We start from the raw sequence: 20,798 nt of genomic DNA on the forward strand, positions 1-20,798 counted from the left end.
CTTATGATAACCCTACTATTCCCTTTCCCTCATCTCTATGACTCCATAATAGCCTGTATATTTGTGTGTGTGTTCATGTGTATGTGTATACACCTACATATACATACACTCTTGCACGATTACATCGTTCCATAATTTTAACTATATAGCTGAAATTTTTCTCATATATTTAGAATTAAAATGTATTATTACCCCATGTCTGGATACTTGACTGAGCGCTCCCTGTGTCTATTACACCTATCACAGTGTCCGGCACATTTTTTAAAAGAGCAAATAAACCAATAAATCAGTATGGCAGCTGTTATTATAACGTTTTTTCAGACAATGAAACTGATAGGTAGAGAAGTTATATGTATAGCCCATAGGCACATGGTTCTAAATGGCCAATCTACTACTGTGAAAGGGTTCCTCTGTATCTAATCTCAAACGCTTCCCACTAATCCTTGCAATTGTTTTTGCTTTGGTTTTTGGGGGGTTTGTTTTGTCCTGTTTTTTTGTTTTTTAGTTTTTGCTTTTTAATTGAAAGCTTAACTACATTTCACCCTGATGGTTTTATTTTTTTCTGGCGGTGCCACTGCTCTTCCTTCATCTCTTAGATACACCAAAATGAAGACTGCCACCAACATCTATATTTTCAACCTTGCTCTGGCAGATGCCCTAGCAACCAGTACCCTGCCCTTCCAGAGTGTCAATTACCTAATGGGAACATGGCCATTTGGAACCATCCTCTGCAAGATCGTGATCTCCATAGATTACTATAATATGTTCACCAGCATATTCACCCTCTGCACCATGAGCATTGATCGCTACATCGCAGTCTGCCATCCCGTCAAGGCCCTGGATTTCCGCACCCCCCGCAATGCCAAGATCGTCAACATCTGCAACTGGACCCTCTCTTCAGCCATTGGTCTGCCTGTGATGTTCATGGCGACAACAAAGTACCGGCAAGGTGAGTATGGCTGCAGGCCTGAGGGGTAGAGAGAATACAGATATGTTAGTGAAGTCATAAGCCAAGTAGAAGTTATGGAGTGGTCCCATGCTGTAGACAAACTGTAATTTTAATGATTCTTTTTAGCAAAATAGTTTTGAATATTTTGAAATAGGAATTTTCCCCTATAATTTTAAGTCCAGTAAACATTTGAAAGAGAAGATAAACCATAATCTATTGGTTCCTGATTTCTCTGCACTTACTTCACCAAAATGACGGGAAAATAAGAACACGGCTCTTTCAAGAGTAATTAGAGCTTAAACCCAAAGAACATTAAGTGGAGGCTTGTTTTAAAATCTCAAGTGGCTGCCTATGTGACAAATTTATCTTTTTAGACTTCATTTCAGAATGATAAATCACCCATCAAAAAGTGGAGTTAAGGGAATCCCCTGGTGGTCCAGTGGTTAGGACTCAGCACTTTCACTGCGGTGGTGGCCGGGTTGGGGAACTAAGATCTCGCAAGCCACATGGGTGGCCAAAAAACCCCCAGAAAATGGAGTGAAGACATCCATTAGCTGGAAACCCCTATAGAATCTGGACAGTGATTATATTTTTCTATCGGCCTAGACCCCATAGAGGATCTAGCTCACGGTGAGAGATTCATAATTGTTGACTGAATGAAAGTTTAACGTCATCAAAGTGGAGAACCTAAATGACGTATCTGGAAAAAATAACTCTCCCTGAAAATCAAAAGAGAACTGAGTTTCTTCCATGATTTCTTTAAATCTTCCTTTTCTGGCCTGTGTAGTAATAGCCAGAAGTTAACCCAGGTCAAGGTGATAAATTAGAGAGCAAAATGGCAGACGCAACACCTAACGACATCATTAAAAGTTGCTGCTAATTCTTCCTTATCATTCTTTTCTTCTAGGTTCCATAGATTGCACTCTAACATTTTCTCACCCAACCTGGTACTGGGAAAACCTGCTGAAGATCTGTGTTTTCATCTTTGCTTTCATCATGCCTGTCCTCGTCATTACGGTGTGTTACGGACTGATGATCTTACGCCTCAAGAGCGTCCGCATGCTCTCTGGCTCCAAAGAAAAGGATCGGAACCTGCGAAGAATCACCAGGATGGTGCTGGTGGTTGTGGCTGTGTTCATTGTCTGCTGGACCCCCATTCACATTTACGTCATCGTCAAAGCCTTGATCACAATCCCAGAAACTACTTTCCAGACTGTTTCATGGCACTTCTGCATTGCTCTCGGTTACACAAACAGCTGCCTGAACCCAGTCCTTTATGCGTTTCTGGATGAAAACTTCAAACGATGCTTCAGAGAGTTCTGCATCCCAACGTCCTCCACCATTGAGCAGCAAAACTCCACTAGAATGCGTCAGAACACCAGAGACCTCCCCTCCACGGCCAACACAGTGGATAGGACTAACCATCAGGTAGGCAGCTTCTAGGATTGGGTGTACCTCCTGGGGATGACAGAAAAATTATAGAGCTTCTTAAAAGCCAAGATCTGAATCCACTGGAAAAGGATTGAGGGGATTGAGGCTGCGCTCTATGTATTTTGTACCTATGCATTCAGATATAGAGACATTCCAATCAGATATCATCAGATATCCATAAATCTACTAAAACTCTACTACCTTCACAGCCTTTGCTTCTATGCAAAATTAATGACTTCAGCATATTGTGGAAGTAATCTTAATCTAGAATTCTTCTCATTCCCCCCAATGTTAGGTGTTTCATGCATATCACTCCAATGTCCCTGTCACTTCTCAAAAGCCAGTCCTGCTCTGGATCTATGGTTACAGAGAAAGTGTCAGCACTTTGCCCACTGTAGTGATGGGTGACGATGTTCCCAGCAACTCACTGTCACACCAAAGGAGAAAAGAGGATTCAATGGCCCGTCCTTAACTTTGTTGAGTCACTGATTTATAAATTTTTATACCTGAACTCTAGAGAAAACATCAAATTTATTACTTAATTATTAGAACTAAATTAGTTTTGCAACAGTCATCATACCAATTGAGGTTAGTATAATGAGGAGTGATTGGAAGATATAGCCCTGTGCACAGAAGAGCACACATGGGAGCCTGCACAGAAGATGCAAGGTTTACACACAACAGAATAATCACATGAGAAATCAAAAAGGAGGAAAGAGAAAAAAAAAATCTGTCTCTAAGTTAATATTGCCTTGTTAAGCCACTGGTTTGGAAATTTTGGAGTCTGGCCTGTAAAGTAAATCAGTCACTGAATTATTAAAATTAACTTAAGTAAGTAAATTTCTGAATGGTGGTGCCAGCATCCAAAAATCACAGCCTGTGTAATTTTATAACACAGAACTCAAATTCAAACTCCCTGTGAAAGTAAATCCTCATGTCAGAATCTTAGGTAAAGTTTCTAGGGTCAGGGAGCAGAACAGTGGGGACAGATGGCTCCCTAAAAATCAACAGGAAGTCAAGTCGTGGAGCCAGAGAGAGAGCCTGGTTCCCTTAGGATACAGCTGCTTCCTCTCTGCTTCCTGTTCCCCACTCCTCGCTGTCCCTTGTGATGGCCACTACTGCCACCCAACCCAGCCCAGGCTCACCCCTTCTAATTGACCACAGGACCAATGTAATATGGCCCAGAAGGATCTGCCATGGCGACATGAATGAATCCTCATACTCTTGATATTAAATAATGTTAAAATGAACCCAGGAACTCGCAAGCCCTGGGGAGCATGAGGTAATGATGGCAGGCCTATTTCCAACCAAAGGGAAATTATTAACTTATTATGTCCCACTTCTAATTCCATTTCAGAAACAAAAGCCAGAAAGAACAGTTTTTCTACTCTGCTTCTTTAATTTTTTTTTTTTTCACATCAAGACCTCTAAGCCTGCTCCTTTTACTAAGCAGGTCTCCTTCTCGGTGATTCTGGAAATCTTGTGAATAACTTAAAGAGGGTAGGAATTTAAATAGATTTTTCTCTAACCTGAAGATAATACGTTAAAGAATGCAACTTAAAACCCTCAGTCCTAAACTAAGGTTAAAATATTTACCATTGGAGCAAAATGATGGCCATTGTAAAGGATTCGTTCTCTCTCCTTAAGCACCTGTTTACACCCTCCCTCTCCTTTCAGGCACTTCGGGGAGTGGCTGCTGGTATTGTACCCTGTACCACTGCCGAGGCCTCTTGTCATATTTGATCCTCTCAGAACCCTTCACCTGCCTTGCTTTCCTGGAAGTACAGCTCCCAGCTTGTCTGGTGGAGTGTTTTTCCTGAGTTCAGCATGAGTGTCCTTCAGCTGCCCCGACACTGCCCTTGACTCCCCTCCAAATCCAGCAGTTTCACAGCCACATGTGTGGTTCTTGCACAGCCAGAGAGAGGAGAAAGGAAGCTAACTGGGGAAGCTCTGGTCTAAGCAACTAAAAGGTTCGCTTTAAAAATACATCCAAATGGGGCTTATCTTCATTGCTGCCTCTGTGAAGCGGCATCAGTGTCAGATAACAGCAGAAACACATTAGCCCTGGAATTGGCTGCTTTCCCAAAACGCCCAACTGGGAGAGCTGGACACAGAAGAGTGGATGCCAGGAAAAGAGGAAAAGACACTCTGACATATTTGGAAATTAAGATAAATCAAATATCCCTTTCACTAATCTCCACTGAGGTGTCATCATTAGAATCAAGGCAGTTACACACAGACATCTGGAACAATACATGGGTCTTTGGTGATCTTTTCACTAATATATCAAAATAATAAAATTATTTGGGGGAAAAATTGGAGACTTTACGGCTGTGTCTATAGGTCATTGATTCGTTTACAAATTCAGTATCTGACAGGGAGGTGTTATTTTCTTTTTTTCTTTTTCTTTTAAGTCACGAACCGTCATGTTAGGAAACAAAGCTAATTGGACTTGCATTAACTGTTTAACTGCTATCTGTACCATTGTAGATGTTTATGTCCTGCCTATCTATGTATTTGTATTTTCTCCAAGAAACATGTTGTACTGTATGTGTCACATGTCAAGCACATTAGTCAACTTCATATTCTGCAGATCAGAGATCCAATATCAAACCTTCCCAGGGTGTCTGTATTCTGAAACTGTACACTGAGATCATGTCCATGCAACGCAAAGTCAAGTGGAGAGTTGGCAGTTATCAAGGTAATTTGATCATATAAGAAAATTATGTGCCCAAGATAAACTTTGAGTCATACTTACATAGCTAAGGGCTACTTGGTCAGCTTTTGCTGCATAACAAATCATTCCAAAATTTAATGGATGAAAGGAACCATTTATTTAGTTTACAATTCTATAGATCAGTAATTTGGGCTGGGCTGGGCTGGGCTGGGCTAGACAGTTCTTCCAGTCTTAGCTGGGCTCACTCTGGTGAGCTGCTCTATCGGCTGTCAGCCAGCTGATCTAAGGTGGCCATAGCAAGAATGGCTAGCTCCTCATGGATCCTCATCTTCCATCATCCGTGTTAGCCCAGGCTTGTTCTCATGGCCATCACAGGTTCTAGGTTCAAAGGGTGGGAAAACAGACTCCACCTATTGATGGAGCTGCAGTCACATTGCAAAGGGGTGTGGATGTAGGGAGGGAAGTCATTGTGGCCACTTTTGCTAACCATCTACAGTAGGCACATGGTGCATGGGACAAGTTAGCCTTAGCTCCCTGAGAGCACAAATTATATCTGTCTTGCTCCTTCTTGTATCTCCAGTATCTGCCTAGCACAGTAAAGTGTACTCCAAAAACATCTGTTGAATAAATAAATGATTGAATAAATATCTTTTGATATTTCAGGAGACCTGGAGGGGGTAGGAATGACCCCTTTCTTGCAACTGATTGACAAGCTAAAGGATTGTGTAATACCCTGACATTATTTCAGGCTTACCTTTCAGTAAAAATAATATTCACAGGAGGGATTCTTCATTTTTTCTCTCCAGCCTTTAGTCCTCTGATCCAAAGTTACACTTTTCAAAAATTTTCTTACATTGGTGCTTGCCTTCTAATTTTATTTTTAATAAGTGTTATTGATAAGGAGGTCAAGAACCAGACTCAGTGCCCTAAAGAGCTCATACCCTGGCTCAATGTGGAAAAAAAAAAAAAGATGGTCTCATATTCTCTTATGCATTCCAGGGTCCAACATACTGCTCCAGCTGTAGTGTTCCATGCCTGATTTATGTTCAGCTTGTTGTCTTTATGTCTTCTTGATTTTTGGTAGGTAGACTTAGGCAAAGGCATTCATTTTCCATCTGCTCTCAATGCAATTTAATTTCTTTGTACCCTGTTGTTGTCCTCATTGGATTCCATTTGGCTTCAAAACACTTCCATCATTTGCTCAAATCAGTCCAGGTCCAACTCAGACCTGAGATGCTGGCCTGCCTTCACTGCTTGGTTTCCACCCTGATCATGTTCTCTAATGTATTTTTACTTTTGACAGCTAGATTATTTTTTAATGTATAACATTATATGGGAAAAGAAAACTCTGTTATGTCAGTTAGATTATTATTTAAAGAGTTTGCATTAACTATAACCATAATAATAATGCTATCTTTCCCTTATATGATAGCATGAAGATTAAAAAGTGCTTTTATCACATCAGCTTCCTATAATAACCCTAATGGGTAAACATGAAAAAAAAATGTTCAGGGAGGTTAAATGATTATACAAGATCAAACCACCAGTAAGAGGCAGAACCCAGACAAATATCTAGACTTCTCATATTAATCCAAAACTTTTCTCTGCTATCCCACAAAATACCACTTTACACTCGAATATTAGTATATGGTCTCAGGCAGAGGATCTCAGGCTTTACAGTGAGCTCCAGAAAGTGTAACTTTTGAGGAACTCTAAGAAATCTGGTTCACTGAGTCAAAGTAGGGTCCAATAATCTGAATTTTGAACAAAACACTAAACTGAAAGCTGATTTAAAAGGTAACTTCATCCAAACACTACCAAAGTTACTCTTTTGTCTAACCTGAGTAACCCATTCGGTCAAGCTGATTGATACTAATTTTTTTCACCAAATGAATCTTGTGTTTAGCAAAATAATGTAGTTATCTTGTGGCAAAGCCTTAACTTTCTAATATATCAATCAGTGAGTCTTATAGAACAAAGTAATATAACAATGATAAAGCTAACATTATGGTACCTCCTGCTAACTCCACATCAATATGGCAAGCCCATTCCTAAACCCTTAGGTTACTATTTTTTAAGCAGCTTCTTGACATTTTGATCAAAGTAGCAGGTCAAGAAATGAGGAGATGCTTTGCATTTGCGTTAACTAAAAAACTATATTATCCCCAGCTAAACTAAAAGCAGAAGCCTAATTTGTCAAATCACTCTCAAAAGTTGGCTCTCGACTTTTTTACAAGACATCTGTGGAGAACCAATTTGAGAAGGAAAAGCACTTCAATTCCATGACAAAAGTCCCAAATGAGGATAGCTCACAAAATTACCAGGTTTGACCACATTAATGCATATTTTGTTAATGAAGCCAAAGTGGCTATTCTTTCAATTCTTTGGTTTAAAAAGAAAACAGTTCCAGTTAAGAGTGTGTGTGTGTGTGAGAGAGAGAGCATACACATGCATGATATAGGCGTGCTTCTATGCATGTGCAGCACTAGAGTATATCTAAGTTTAAAATGAATTATCCCTTTCATAAATATAGCAGAAGAGCTTAATATGTTTCTGTAAATTGGCTACAATCTGGGATGAGAAAATATTGTTTACTTGGAAATATGTTTATTGCCACAAAATATTTGACTATTAGTAATAACAGACCTAAATAGACATTTCTCCAAAGAAGACATACAGATGGCCAACAGGCACATGGAAAGGTGCTCAATATCACTAACTATTAGAGAAATGCAAATTAAAACAACAATGAGGTATCATCTCATACAAGCCAGGATGACCATCATTAAAATGTCTACAAATAATAAATGCTGGAGAGGGTGTGGAAAAAAAGGAATCTTCCTGCACTGTTGGTGGGAATGTAAAATGGTGCAGCCACTATGGAGAACAGTATAGAGTTTCCTTAAAAAACTAAAAGTAGAGTTACCATATGATCCTGCAATCCCACTCCTGGGCATATATCCAGACAAAACTCTAATTCGAAAAGATACGTGCACCCCAATGTTCACTGCAACACTATTTACAACAGCCAAGACATGGAAGTAACCTAAATGTCCATGGACAGAGCAATGGATAAAGAAGATGTGGTACATACATACTATGGAATATTACTCAGCCAGAGAAAGAATGAAATAACGCCATTTGCAGCATGGACCTAGAGATTACCATACTAAGTAAAGTCAGTCAGAAAGAGAAAGACAAATACCATGTGATATCACTTATGTGTGGAATCTAAAAATATGATACAAATGAACTTATTTCCAAAACAGAAACAGACTCAGACATAGAAAGCAAACTTATGGTTACCAAAGGGTTTAATGGGAGGGAGGAGATAAATTAGGAGTTTGGGATTAACATACACACGTTACTATACATAAAATAGGTAAACAAGAAGACCTATTGTATAGCACAGGAAACTATATCCTGTAATAACCTATAATGGAAAAGAATTTGAAAAAGAATATATATATACATATAGCTGAATCACTTTGCTGCACACTTAAAACTAACACAAAATTGTAAATTAACTATACTTCAATAAAAAAAGGTTAAAAAAAGGAATTACAATATTTGCATTGAATAAATTTAGGTTTATGTAAAAAAAAGACTTTAGTAATAACATTTATTGACTGGTTTGTATCCAGTATATCTTATTTAATCATATGAGGTGTGGATTATCTCTGCAGTTGAGGAAACCAATGTTTAAGGGATTAACTTGCCTAAGGTCATAGGTAAAGAGCAGTGGCTGAGGAATGAACCCAGTTGAATTTGATATTATAACCCAGACTTTTAATTAATGTACCCTACTATCCCCCTAGTCTGGTTTTCACTACGCTCAGTGGTGCCTCCTAGAACTAAATTTTAACATTTATATACTGACAGTTTGAATGCCATAAGGCCTTTATATGGGCTTGTTTAGATGTATTCTTAGTGTATTTGCATATCTGTATATAAAAGTAAACACTCACATAGATTAATGACTATCACGGGGAATTAGAAATCCAATAATGGGGATCGTGGTTACCATTATATGAGCTCAAATTATTTGACTAAAATCTTTTGCTGTCAGTAAAGTCATATTGACTCTTACTGAATGGTAGAATTTTCTTTTCCACAGTTAAAATTTTTGATTAACGTCAGAGAAGTTCATTTAATATTTTCATAAACTGACTTTTAGGATTGTGAGTCCAATCACATCTATCCTACTAGAGAAGGCAGCTTGGTGGGCTGGTGGTGCCAGAGGGACCAGGACAGGGAGTCAGTTGAATGTTCTAGTTGTCGTGCTGCCCCTGACCAGCATGTGATGGAGGAAACCCTTCATCTTGCAAGAACTCAGTCTTTTCAGCTATCGCCTTGGTGGGCTGACCCAGAAGATTGTTCTGTACAGCAGAACAATACGGTGGACACTGATATATGAATTAGCTAGAGTTCCTCCTGATGGAATACTATGAACTTTTAGGGAGGTCGGGTTTTAAAGATTGGATTAACTAATATAATTACTGCAGCATTTTCTTGTGCTTGTTATTCCAATTAATGTAACTAACTGATAAAATACGGCAACACACTTTTCTTTAAAAAATTAACTCAAAATGATGTGTCATTAATTTGGCAACCTTAAGTGGTAAATTGCTATTTTATAAACATTTATCATGAAAAAGTCCTTACATTGAGATTTAGTGCATTGGAACATGTTGATCTTATTTTCTTTTTTTTAAACTTTTTATTTTATATTGGAGTATAGTTGATTAACAATGTTATGTTAGTTTCAGGTGTACAACAAAGTGATTCAGTTATACATATAAATGTATCTATTCTTTTTAGCTTTGGGAGTCAGCTATGAGAGGCAGATTCTTTTCTCTTTTAACTTTCTACAACACATGTATTCTTACTTCTACGTTTATGAATTTGAAATTCAGTTTTATAGTATTTTTTGCTTTTATATTTTTTTCCTCACTTCAAACAACGTTACCATTGGAATGAAGATGACCAACCACTAACTTTTGAATATCATTCTGATGTGGTTATCTTTTGGTCAGTTGCAATAAATATTTACAAATCACTACAATTTTTTTTAAATTATAAAATTATTTTGGGGGTGACGTTGTGAGAACTACAACTTTCTAGAATAAAATATGTCTTAATATTTCCTTTTTGATTATTATCACCCTGGAAATCAAGAACCTAGAGCCATAACTTTTGCCTGCCTTCTCCCTTTACACTCAAGAATTTCTTTCTTACATAGTAGAGTTCCTAGCTTTGAAATGAGTAGGAATTTTTCACGATGAAAAGAAATATTAGAACCGTATTGTCTACGATTTATACTTTTACTGCAATAAAATAACATATATATAAAATAAATAAAATACCATATAATATAACATACCAATACCAATAAAATACCATATAAATAGAATACTATATATATATATATATATACACATACACACACACACACACACACACATATATATATACACACACACACACATATGGTGTGGGTAAGTGGAGGCTAGAAACAGGATTTATTCTGAGTGCTAAAAAATTGTAATAGTACTTTTCAAAACATGAATGGCATTCCTGATACATATCCAAAAGATTATAATGCCAGCTTTCAAGACCCCATGTGAGTTTGGTCATCCCCATTGCCAATGATGTATGCAGAAGGAATGCATATCTGGCAATGTAAATGTTAACCATACCTGGGTGGGAGATTAGTATGAATTTAATTTAGTGCTTGTTGCTTCACTGTGAATCAAAGGAAATGAACAACTTTTTCTTTCTATAACACCTGCCTTATTAGGAACACATGCAAATAACTAGCCTGATAAATTAGTTCCATGTAATTACAAATATCAAATAAATATAAGCTGAAAGTTTCACTATAATTTAAAATAATGGCCCCCTCGGTCCAAGAATGAGAATGAATATGTAGAAAAAGAATTCATGCTATTTGTCTGTATAGAGTGCAGTATTTATTAGGAAGGAAGAAAGGAAGGAAGGGAGAGAAAAAAGCTGACACAGAATATATTTTGTGTTGGAAATTAGTCACATTCTTCCTACTATTCTGTTTTCCATATAGACAACAGAAATTCAGGGATACTGGAAATCTACAAAATCTATCAAGCCCTACTTATTTCCTTTTTTTTCTACATACATTATCAAACCTTCATAAAGATTAAAAAATATTATATATAAATTATATATATGATCCAGAGTCCCATATGATATGTCTAAGTCCCTTAAAGCACAAGAAATGAATGAAATTTTTCTTGTGATAAAATAGGTACCTCTAAGACATCTGATATGAAAGCAAAAAAGTAAAGTCTATGGAAATTGACATTAATAAATAAGAATATCTTAAGAAAAGTCAAATTACTAAAAATAAACTTAACAATGAGAAAATTCAGTGAATAGTGGATGTGAAATAGAGTATGGCCATTCTATGTTTCACAATGCAATCACCAATTTAATCCATCCCAAAATTTAACAACTTAGCAAAAATATCTCACTCTTGTTGTTCTTTCTTTTTCTCTGTCATGTCAGCTAACATGTTCTTATACTCAGAAATCCTCAAATATAGTTACATGTGAGCTCATTCAAATTCAAAACATCAACTTTTAAAAAGTGCTGTCTTCGAGATACTCTTTGGAAACAGACGAGATACATGCCACTCCTAGAACCTTAAAATGCTGCAGATAGAGGCTTGCAGAATGGCTAGTATGTCCTTCAACAACTGAAGATTTTTCTGGTTATTTCAGAAATTCAGTGGAACAAATAACCTTTCAAATGGCTACACTGCAAGTAAATATCAACATCTAAATCCCAATAATGCGATTGGATTTATCAAGAAGATGAAAAATATTCACAGTTCTTAGAATATTGGAACTGAAAAAGTATATAGATCATCTAATCCAAACCTCCTGATGTTATAAATGGGGAAATTGTAGGCCAGAAATGTATTTTTTATTGTATGCTTTTTTCCAAATATAAAATATATAATTGTGAGAGTCTTTTCAAATACCTAGTTTCCAAATAAAGTTTTTAAAAATTGTGACTAAAGAAAAAGATAGATAATTATATTTTATGTAAACTCTACTATGTGTAAATTTAATTTAAAATACCAGCAGATAAAGGGAAACTTTATAATTAAATAAGAATAGCAAATATAATATAAAATCTTAAAAATTTAGATGGCTCATTTATTTGGTCAGATCCTACCATTGACCAGCTGAATTTCCCTGTGGAATTTCCTGAAACTGTCTATATTTCAGTGTCCTTATATGTAAGAACGGTCGTAACGATAGTGTCTAACAGTTATTTTGATGTGAATGTGATGCATAATTATCCATGTAAAATACATAGCACAGTGCCAGGAAACTGGCTAATAATACTAGTGTAAGCCACTTAGTGAGGTTTTACTGTTTTCACCTCCTCTATTCTCTTTCCCCCAAGAAGTTGAATTATAGCTCTTGTAATGAAAAGTTTAAAGGAATGAACTAATGCTGCTAAAAGGGATCGTAAATTTGGTCTATCCCAACATTTCTCAACCTTGGCTCTAGTGACATTTTGGGCCAGATAATTCTCTGTTGTGAGGGGATGCACATGGCAGGATGTTTAGCAGCATCCCTGTCTTCTACCCACTAGATGCCAGTATCACCCACCCATCCCCAGTTGTGACAGCCAAAATGTCTCCAGACATTGCCCCCCCAAGAAAAACAATCAGTTGAAAACCATTAGCATAAATATCAGTTGAGAACCACTGATCTAAGCTGATCAATGATGTTTAATAGATGAAGAAACATCAAGGTCCAAATTAGTCATGTCCTTAAAGCACCACCTGAGAGTTGGAACTAGACCCCGGGTACTGTGACTTTAGACTAGATCTCTTCTGAAATATCACATTGATTTCTCAAATAAAGCTTTAGTCTGCACTGCTAACCAGTTGCAAAGAATAAGACTCAGTATTAATGGAAGACAAGAGGAAAGCAAAATTCTTCAACCCTGATTTTATTTCAAGCTTCTCTTTCAGAGAAACGATATTCAGCCTGAAACATTATTAAGAAAGAACTGAAGACCAGTAAAGGTGAAGATATTGTTAGAGAACATTCAGAAATGAGGTCGAATCTCTTGGAGATCTTAAAACACTAAGAGAACTTGTAAATGAAACACAATTAATGAAACGCAAATCATAACTTCAAAGGCAAAGGAGTTATGAAAACTACAAAGACCATGTAGCTTTGCGTTAATTGTTTTTAGAACCTAGATCAGATTATTAAAGTGTATTTTGAGAGCACTTAGAAAGGAAGCAGTAACCTCTAGGAGGTGAGATAAGTTCTCAAGAATTAGTTACAAGACAAATTTTATTTTCTTAGAGGACAGAGAAATCAGGTACCCCAGTATCAATAGTGTTTTTAACAAGAGATTTGACAAGCTCTTGTTAATTTCTACACTTCTATCCTATATTGAATTATGATCTGAATATAATGGTACAGCTTTGATTCCCACCTGAGGGGTCCCAATCAATGGAGAAATGCTCAATAACCTATGATCGGGTAAGGAGTCAAACGTTACTAGAAGAGTGAGAAAAAAACTAAAACTATAGTAGTTACTAGAAGAAAACTTTAGTCCAAAAATCCAATTACAGAAAGCTAAAATGTGAGTGATAACAGATGTGAAAAAAGTCATAAAGATTTTATTTCATGAACCAACAATATGATATAGGCCATATCAACTCTTGCAATTATAGATAATCATATCAATAGAATTTTGGTTTCTAGAACCAAAGAAATATTAGCCTCACTCTAATAGACAACACACTTCAGGAATGAAATAAGCAAAATAGGTTGTGTTCAGAGATGAACAACCAAGAAGGCAAAAGGAGTTAAAATTCCTTAATATGACAGATGGTTGAAATAAGTGCCCAGGATTACCTGGGAAATAGAAGGCTCAAACAGTACCAGATAGTTATCTTCATATACTTAAAGGGACGTGAGCAGGGAATTGGACTTACCAATACGACTCCAATAATTAAAGCCAACAGGTGGAAGCTACAGGGAAAGGGATTGCAACACAACCAAAGAAAGGCTTTTCTAAGCTTTGAGACACTAGGATTCCCTTGTCACTGGAAGTCTTGAATGTCCAAACATCAGCGTTTTGCCTACATAAAAGGGGATGTTACAAGAACTCAAGCGTTAAGATTTGATGTTTAGGGAATCAGAACAAATGACTCTTTCATAAGCTTTTTACAAGTTCTACTGAGTTCCTATAGAAAGTGCTAATATGTGGTCCATTAAAAAATAGCTTTTAGACAAACGTTCGGAAATGTTGCATATCTTATTTTGGTCATGGGGACTGATACTTGGATTAGCATTTTAAAGGCTTTGAAAAGCCCTATTGTATTCGTGTGTGTGTGTGCTGCATTTAGTCCTGTATATATACTTGCATCTAGTCCTTTAAGCTAAAGTTCTCAAATTTATCTGAGCACCGTCTCGGTTTTTCAAGAGACACGTTGTAACATCTCACAGAATGGTTTCCGCTAAGCATTTCAGAAAGCCCACTGTAGATCATTAGTCCCAGTTACGGACAAATCTCTTCCAAATCCAATGCTTTACTAGAATAAATGGCAATGTCCCATAATTTCAGGCATTAACCAGGGTTCTAAAATTGATTATCAATCTCTTATTCTCACTCATTCAAAATATATGGTCTAAATAAAAACAAGATATTGAAACTTCATATCTCTGAAAATAGAACAGGTTGTGTTTTGTTTGGGTTTTCACTTTTGTTTGGCTTTGTTTTGAAGCCTGTCACTTTCTGGTTACAATCCTAAAGGAGGAAATCTTTTAAAAGTGATCAATTGTCAACTGTGAGAAGCGTGCCAAAGGTTAACTAATTACAATCTTTCTTGTGAAAGAATGCAAGATAGAAGCCAAGCCACCTGGGTTCTGGTGCCAGGCTGCTGATAACCAGCTGTGTGGACTTGGCATCCCATGCTAATGGCTGCCAAGGGGATCTCTTCATAAGCAGGACTTTCCCAGCTTCTGTTGACGGCCAGTGAGTTAGGGCTCATCTCTGGGCTTGATTAATTACCCCTATTCAGAGTCTGGGGGCTAGCTTCTCGTAGTAAACAACAAAAGTAACCACCAAAGCTTCCTTTTGTGAAAGAACTTATTATATTGAACAAAAAATTCATATTAAAAGCAGAAGGAAGCATATGGCATATTGAGTCTGGATCCTTTGAACTACCAGATTATTCCACCTCTCCTTGAATTCTCCTTCACTGAAGTGTGACCCCTTGTTATACTCTAGATCCCAATATGTTTGATTCTGGCAATGGAACTTGGAAGAAGGGACGAGTTTTCCATTATTTAGGTCAATGGAGATCTTTACCTATGAGTCATCCACTCCCAAAGTTTCTTTGTGTGGCTCTGTTATTATGGCTTCTGTAATGAATGGGAATTTGAAGTCTATTACTGGCTGAAACACTAATTGGCTTCAGAAGTACCCAAGTCTGGTACCGGCTTCACCTGTAACTTTGGATGGCATCACAAATAGGACAGAGAAAATGGAAGTGGGAGAGAGTGCTGCAAAGAGCAAAACTAAAAATATTCAACGGGCTTTTCTCAACGGATACTCTTGGGCCTGTCACTTCCCCTCTCAAGACCTCTATTTCCTCCCATAGATTAATGAAATTGGAAAAAGCAATCTTTTAAACTCCTTCGAGGGATAGGAATCACATGTCAATCATTGTATGGATAGAGATTAAAAGTGCTTTAAATAAGCTTCAGTTTGAACCTTAAAGCTTTTCAAAACTTTATTTTTCAAAATAGGCTAAAAAATAGCCCAAGGGGATTTACTAGTTGACTTTCTGGAAAAAATAACAGTTTAAGAAGCTCTTGAAAAAATTGGAAAGCTGATGGTAGATGAAAATATTTTATCTATGTCAAATGTTAAATTTACTGAATCTATAATGGTACTGTGGTACTGTCAGGAAAGAAGCCCAGTCTTAGAAAATGGCAGGGAGTAGCAAGTTTCCAAAAGAGTTATCTCAGCAACTAAGCAGTTCAGCTTGTTATGACTCTCTGGATGCCAAAAATAGACAATGTGACCCAGTGGTTCAGAGAAAACAGTTTACTACTCACAGCACAGCAAACAGTAGGAGCATCAACACAGGAGCGCTTGTTCCCTTGCCCCCATGTCCCATGGAGTGACACAGTAGACCCTGATCGTCACTATGCACACAGTTGATTGCACCACACCTGACAAGCCCAGAGCTAGTGCTTCACCACCTTTTGTAGCAAGCAGTAAACAAAGCAATCTTCCTCCTGTAAGAGCAAGGAATCTCAAATTGGTCCTACTGTGGTCCTTATGTGGTTTGGCAGTGAAGGGTCTTACTTGACTATGTGGCTATAGAAAGTACTTGGAGTCAGAAGATAGTAAGGCCTTGCAGCTCAGCTCCATCAGCAAGAATGTACAGGGATGCCTGATGAGCTGCCTCCCACAGCAATGCACCTGTCAGCTCCACTTATTCTTGGCTCAATTCAGTTTTCCTAGGATTATGCCACCCCATCAGCAATTTGGATTAGACATACGGATAGAGGCTAGGACCAAATCTGTCTCGTTTATCTCAATAAATTCGTGATTAGGGTTATTGTCCGTAGGATCCCTATCAACAGGATCAGGTCAACCTGCACTTTTGACCTCAGCCATGTACTCCCAGACCACAGACTGCATTGATTAAGTCCCAGAGAGGGCGAACAGGTCTCCCTGCCGATACTCACGTAGCTTCTTTCTCGTGATGTGCTTGGATTGCACCACAATATTGTTATTGATAGCGTGGATGCCAACACAACAGGCGTGGTTGGCAACCATACTTACCGGAATGTAGTCAAAGGCCAATCAGTGACTCATTTACAGTCAGGGAGTTTAGCCTGGCCTGTTGATTTCCTATGGCATATTCCACCTCATTGGCTATGGTAGCTAAAGTCAAGGGTGAGTGCCTGGCCTACCTCTAGAAAGTGGACTCCAATACCAGGGAACAATACTCACAGTACTGTATGGCACAGGGATTCATGTATCCTTTGGGTAGCACAGTCTTCTTTATTTGAGGGCCTAGCGAAAGGAATGTGATCCAAGGAGTGGTGTCATTGCCAATAATTGCGGGGGGTCAAAGAGGCACTAAGCCTCCCGTCCCCACGCCTAGTAGAGAGGTATCCTGTAGCACTCTCTCTCCCGTGTAACGAACATATAACTGAAGGGGGCAGGTTATTCCAATTCTAGATTTGTTGCTGAACGTGATTTGGATCCCAATTACATTGATCTGGATAATCCATAGGAGCAGGGTCACCAAATAGTTGTGGCCTTGATAGCCACACATGGCATGACCCAAGGGCACTCAGGTATCAGGAGAAGCTTATGAATTGGTATGAGCTTAAATGAAACAAGATTGCCTCTATCTGTGTGTGTTTGTACACGTACAAGGTTTTCACATTTAGGAGCTGCATTAGGCATAGCGCAAGACCAGCCAAACCCACGAGTTCCTCTGACCTCACAGCACACAGACCGGGGTGATAAACCCCGCAGTAGGTCAGTTCGGCAATCAGAGCTGTTTCGTGGCCAGTGGACCATGTGATTGCTTTGCCAGTCTGCGGGGCTGGAATCTGGAGACAGAGAGAGCATTAATCATTTCCCCCTCCCAGCAACACCAAAGCCTAAGATATTCCTGCCGCAGCTGAAGTGGGGAATGGTGCCAGGAAGACTCCTAGGGATACCCCTCATGGAGGCTGCCTCCTCTTACAGAAATCTGTGGTTCAAAAAGCTCCAGGGCTGGGCTGCTCTTGCAGTGCCTCCAGTGCCGCATGCTGCTTAGGTCCTCAGCCAAATTTGACAGATTATCTGATGAACCTGCAGACAACTAAATGCATACATAGACAAGGCACACATTGTCTCCAACAGCTAGACAGTGAAATGAAGTGCTGAGCTATGTTTCTTGTAATGGAGAGTCATAGTGCAAATTTCTTTATTGCCTCTGGAAGCCACTTTCGAGTCATAGCCCACCCAAGGTTTTGACAGCCGAGGTGCTTCATTCACCCTCTAAGAGCATAACCTTCCTCACTCCTTCGTCAGCTCTGGGTCTAACAGTTGCTCTGTCTGTTGATTGAAATGCCCCTGGGCTGGCTTCCTTTCCCTCTCACTAAGGGTCTGTAAGTTGGTGTTCACTGTAGGGACATATCGACCTCTGGATGTTCCTGGTTGTGACTTAAGACTGAATGCATTTGTGCTTTCCTCCATGGCGGGGCCTAGGGTGCTCTCCGAGTCCCCTAGTCCACAGGAGAGCAAGCAGCAACCATGGCACCACTTGGGAAGCTGCTTAGATTTTTTTCCCGCACCACTCAGCCTCCATCCATCAACTCAACTCATGTTTAACAACAGGTAGGACAGGGTGGACCATTCACTCCCTGTCTCTGCACCACATGGGCCAGAACATTTGCCACTAGCTCCCAAGGAGTTTCTTCACCTCCTCAAATCTCATCCATGAGCCCTTGTCTTTTCTCTTTCAATAAGTCATCATCCATCTTGACACACTGTTTGTTGTACAGTTTGGGAAGAATCTCATCCTCTTAGAAGATGACAAGAAGTAACGAGACTCCAAAGGAGATGACTGAGCAAGCAAACAGGTTGTCTTGCCACAAGTCCATAGGGGCCCAAAGTAGATTAAAATACTTAGGTTATTATAGCACAGTGAGCTGTAGAAGCTTTAGCTTGGTAGATTCTCCCTGCTCCCAAGTCCCACGGGGTGATGCGATGGGACCAGATGGTGGCTGCACACACAATGGGTTGAGTCACAGTCAAGGAACCCATAGCTAAAATCTCAGTCCCTTTGGCAGCAAGCAATAAACCAACCTCCCAGGAGTAAGCAGTCCACAGTGATCAATGCTGTGGTCACCTTGACCTACTTAATCGCCTAAGTTACCACTGTAGGAGCCGTTCAGGGTCAGAGATTGGTTAGCCTTACAGTTTGGCACGATCAGCAAGGATGAGCAGGGGCATCCAGGGCTCCTACTGCCTCTTCCACAGTGATCACATAGTGATCACTCTATTCCCTATTCTTAGGAAATATATATTGAAATATTGAGGGATCAGTTTAGCATCAAATGGTTCAATAAGATAATGTGTGTGTGTGTGTGTCTTTGTTTCTGTTTGGAAGGAGAAAAAAAGAAGAGAAAGCAAATGGTATAGTGAAAGGGGTACAATCTTAACAGTAGGTGAATCTGGGTAAAGGGTACACATGTGTTCTTTGTACCATTCTAATTCTTACACTTTTCCTGAAGTTCGAAAGTTACCAAAATAAAGTTAAAGGAAAACAATTCTCATCCCTTTACACTTACTATACAAACACCTCCTTTCTTCTCAACAAAAATGTTAAAAACCAGGACACAGCAATTATCTGTTAATTATAAAACTTGTTTCACGTTCATAATCCTCCTCCCTTATTTGAAAATATCAAGCCATAATTTTGCGTGTGAACAAATGTCCCATTTTTGCTCAACAGATACGCTAGCTTTACAGCGGAGGTGGGGACGGGGAAACCTCTGAACTTCAAACCAGTTGCTTCAGAAAAAAGAATCCACTGATTTGGAGAATTTGGTGAAATATAAAATTTCTTTACCTAGAAATAAAGAATGTAAACAGTACTACAAAAAGAGATGTTGCTTTTCTTTTGAAAGTTTGGTCAAATCATGAACAATTTGAAGACAAGGAGGGAAGAGAGTCAAGGACAGAGGGAAACAGAGTTTGGGTTAAAATATATTTTTTCAAGAACCCATCAATAACATCTCTTTCATGACTAGTGTATAATTCCTATTCATTTGTGTGTACAAATGCAATAGCATATTCATAATGACCCAGGAGATTAAATAACGTCTTGATATTTAGGAAAAACTCTGAAAGTTGCAGGTGAAAGTATACATGAAGGTTCTCAATATAATTCTGCCACATAGAAGATGCCCAATAAATGTGCACTGCAACCCTATCTGAAACATTCACTGTCTTTGCTCTTTCTCGACTTTCAGCTAGAAAATCTGGAAGCAGAAACCGCTCCACTACCTTAACTGGGTCTCATGCCATTCAGACCCTCACTGAGCTTAGAAGCCACCATCTATGTGGAAGCAGGTCACTGCAAGAATGTTGGAAAGCTCTGGTTTCCTAGGAAAGTGCCTGCTCTGAGTCATCAAAACTCCTTCCTCTCTGGCCACTCCATTCTGCACATGAGAGGGACAACCAAACTAAATCAAGCACTAGGAAGGAAAGAACCAAACCACACTGAGTTTGCTTGTGTACATAATCACAAGGAAGATGCCCAAAGGGACCGAAACGTGCTGTGGTATGTGCATTGAGGTTACCATCGAAGATGGCCCTTCTGCATGTAATATTGTTTTCAAGCAAACATTTACAGTCTCATCAAAGAAAAACCATTAATTACTAAATTCACTGTAGTAACATGTAAAGTAAACGCTACCTCTGATCAAAGCAACTGTTGTGGAATTCCAAGACTTTCCAGTCTTCTGTAAGAGAATACTTTGCTCTATCTTGACCTTTAATGTTAACCTTAAAATTATCTTCAGTTAAGACATAACTTCCACCTTCATGTCTTGTTTTGTTTTTTTTTTTTTAAATAACATCTCTTACCTAGCTCCATTATTGCAAGGGAAGAAATTAACATGAAAGGTAATCTGAAACCCA

The 20,798-nt window shown here is 38.6% G+C and overlaps 1 protein-coding gene across 5 annotated transcripts in view; it reads left to right on the top strand.

The window, feature by feature from the left end:
* OPRM1 (opioid receptor mu 1) overlaps positions 1-20,798 on the top strand; it is a 159,391-nt gene that overhangs the window by 32,404 nt on the left and 106,189 nt on the right. Inside the window, exons 2-4 of one of the 5 annotated variants that reach the window (XM_029224173.1) lie at positions 597-949; positions 1,857-2,377; positions 20,129-20,607. In XM_029224173.1, the coding sequence (XP_029080006.1) occupies positions 597-949; positions 1,857-2,377; positions 20,129-20,167 (913 nt within the window). In that variant the 3' untranslated portion in view covers positions 20,168-20,607. Of the gene's footprint in view, positions 1-596; positions 950-1,856; positions 2,378-4,027; positions 4,271-4,973; positions 5,083-20,128; positions 20,608-20,798 lie in introns of those variants that run through there. The other 4 variants (XM_029224171.1, XM_029224170.1, XM_029224174.1 and 1 more) reach the window with 4 other exon arrangements.

Source organism: Monodon monoceros, unplaced genomic scaffold, assembly GCF_005190385.1.
Source record: "Monodon monoceros isolate NGI ecotype Baffin Bay Population unplaced genomic scaffold, NGI_Narwhal_1 Super_Scaffold_15, whole genome shotgun sequence".
In the NCBI taxonomy this organism is placed as follows: domain Eukaryota; kingdom Metazoa; phylum Chordata; class Mammalia; order Artiodactyla; family Monodontidae; genus Monodon; species Monodon monoceros.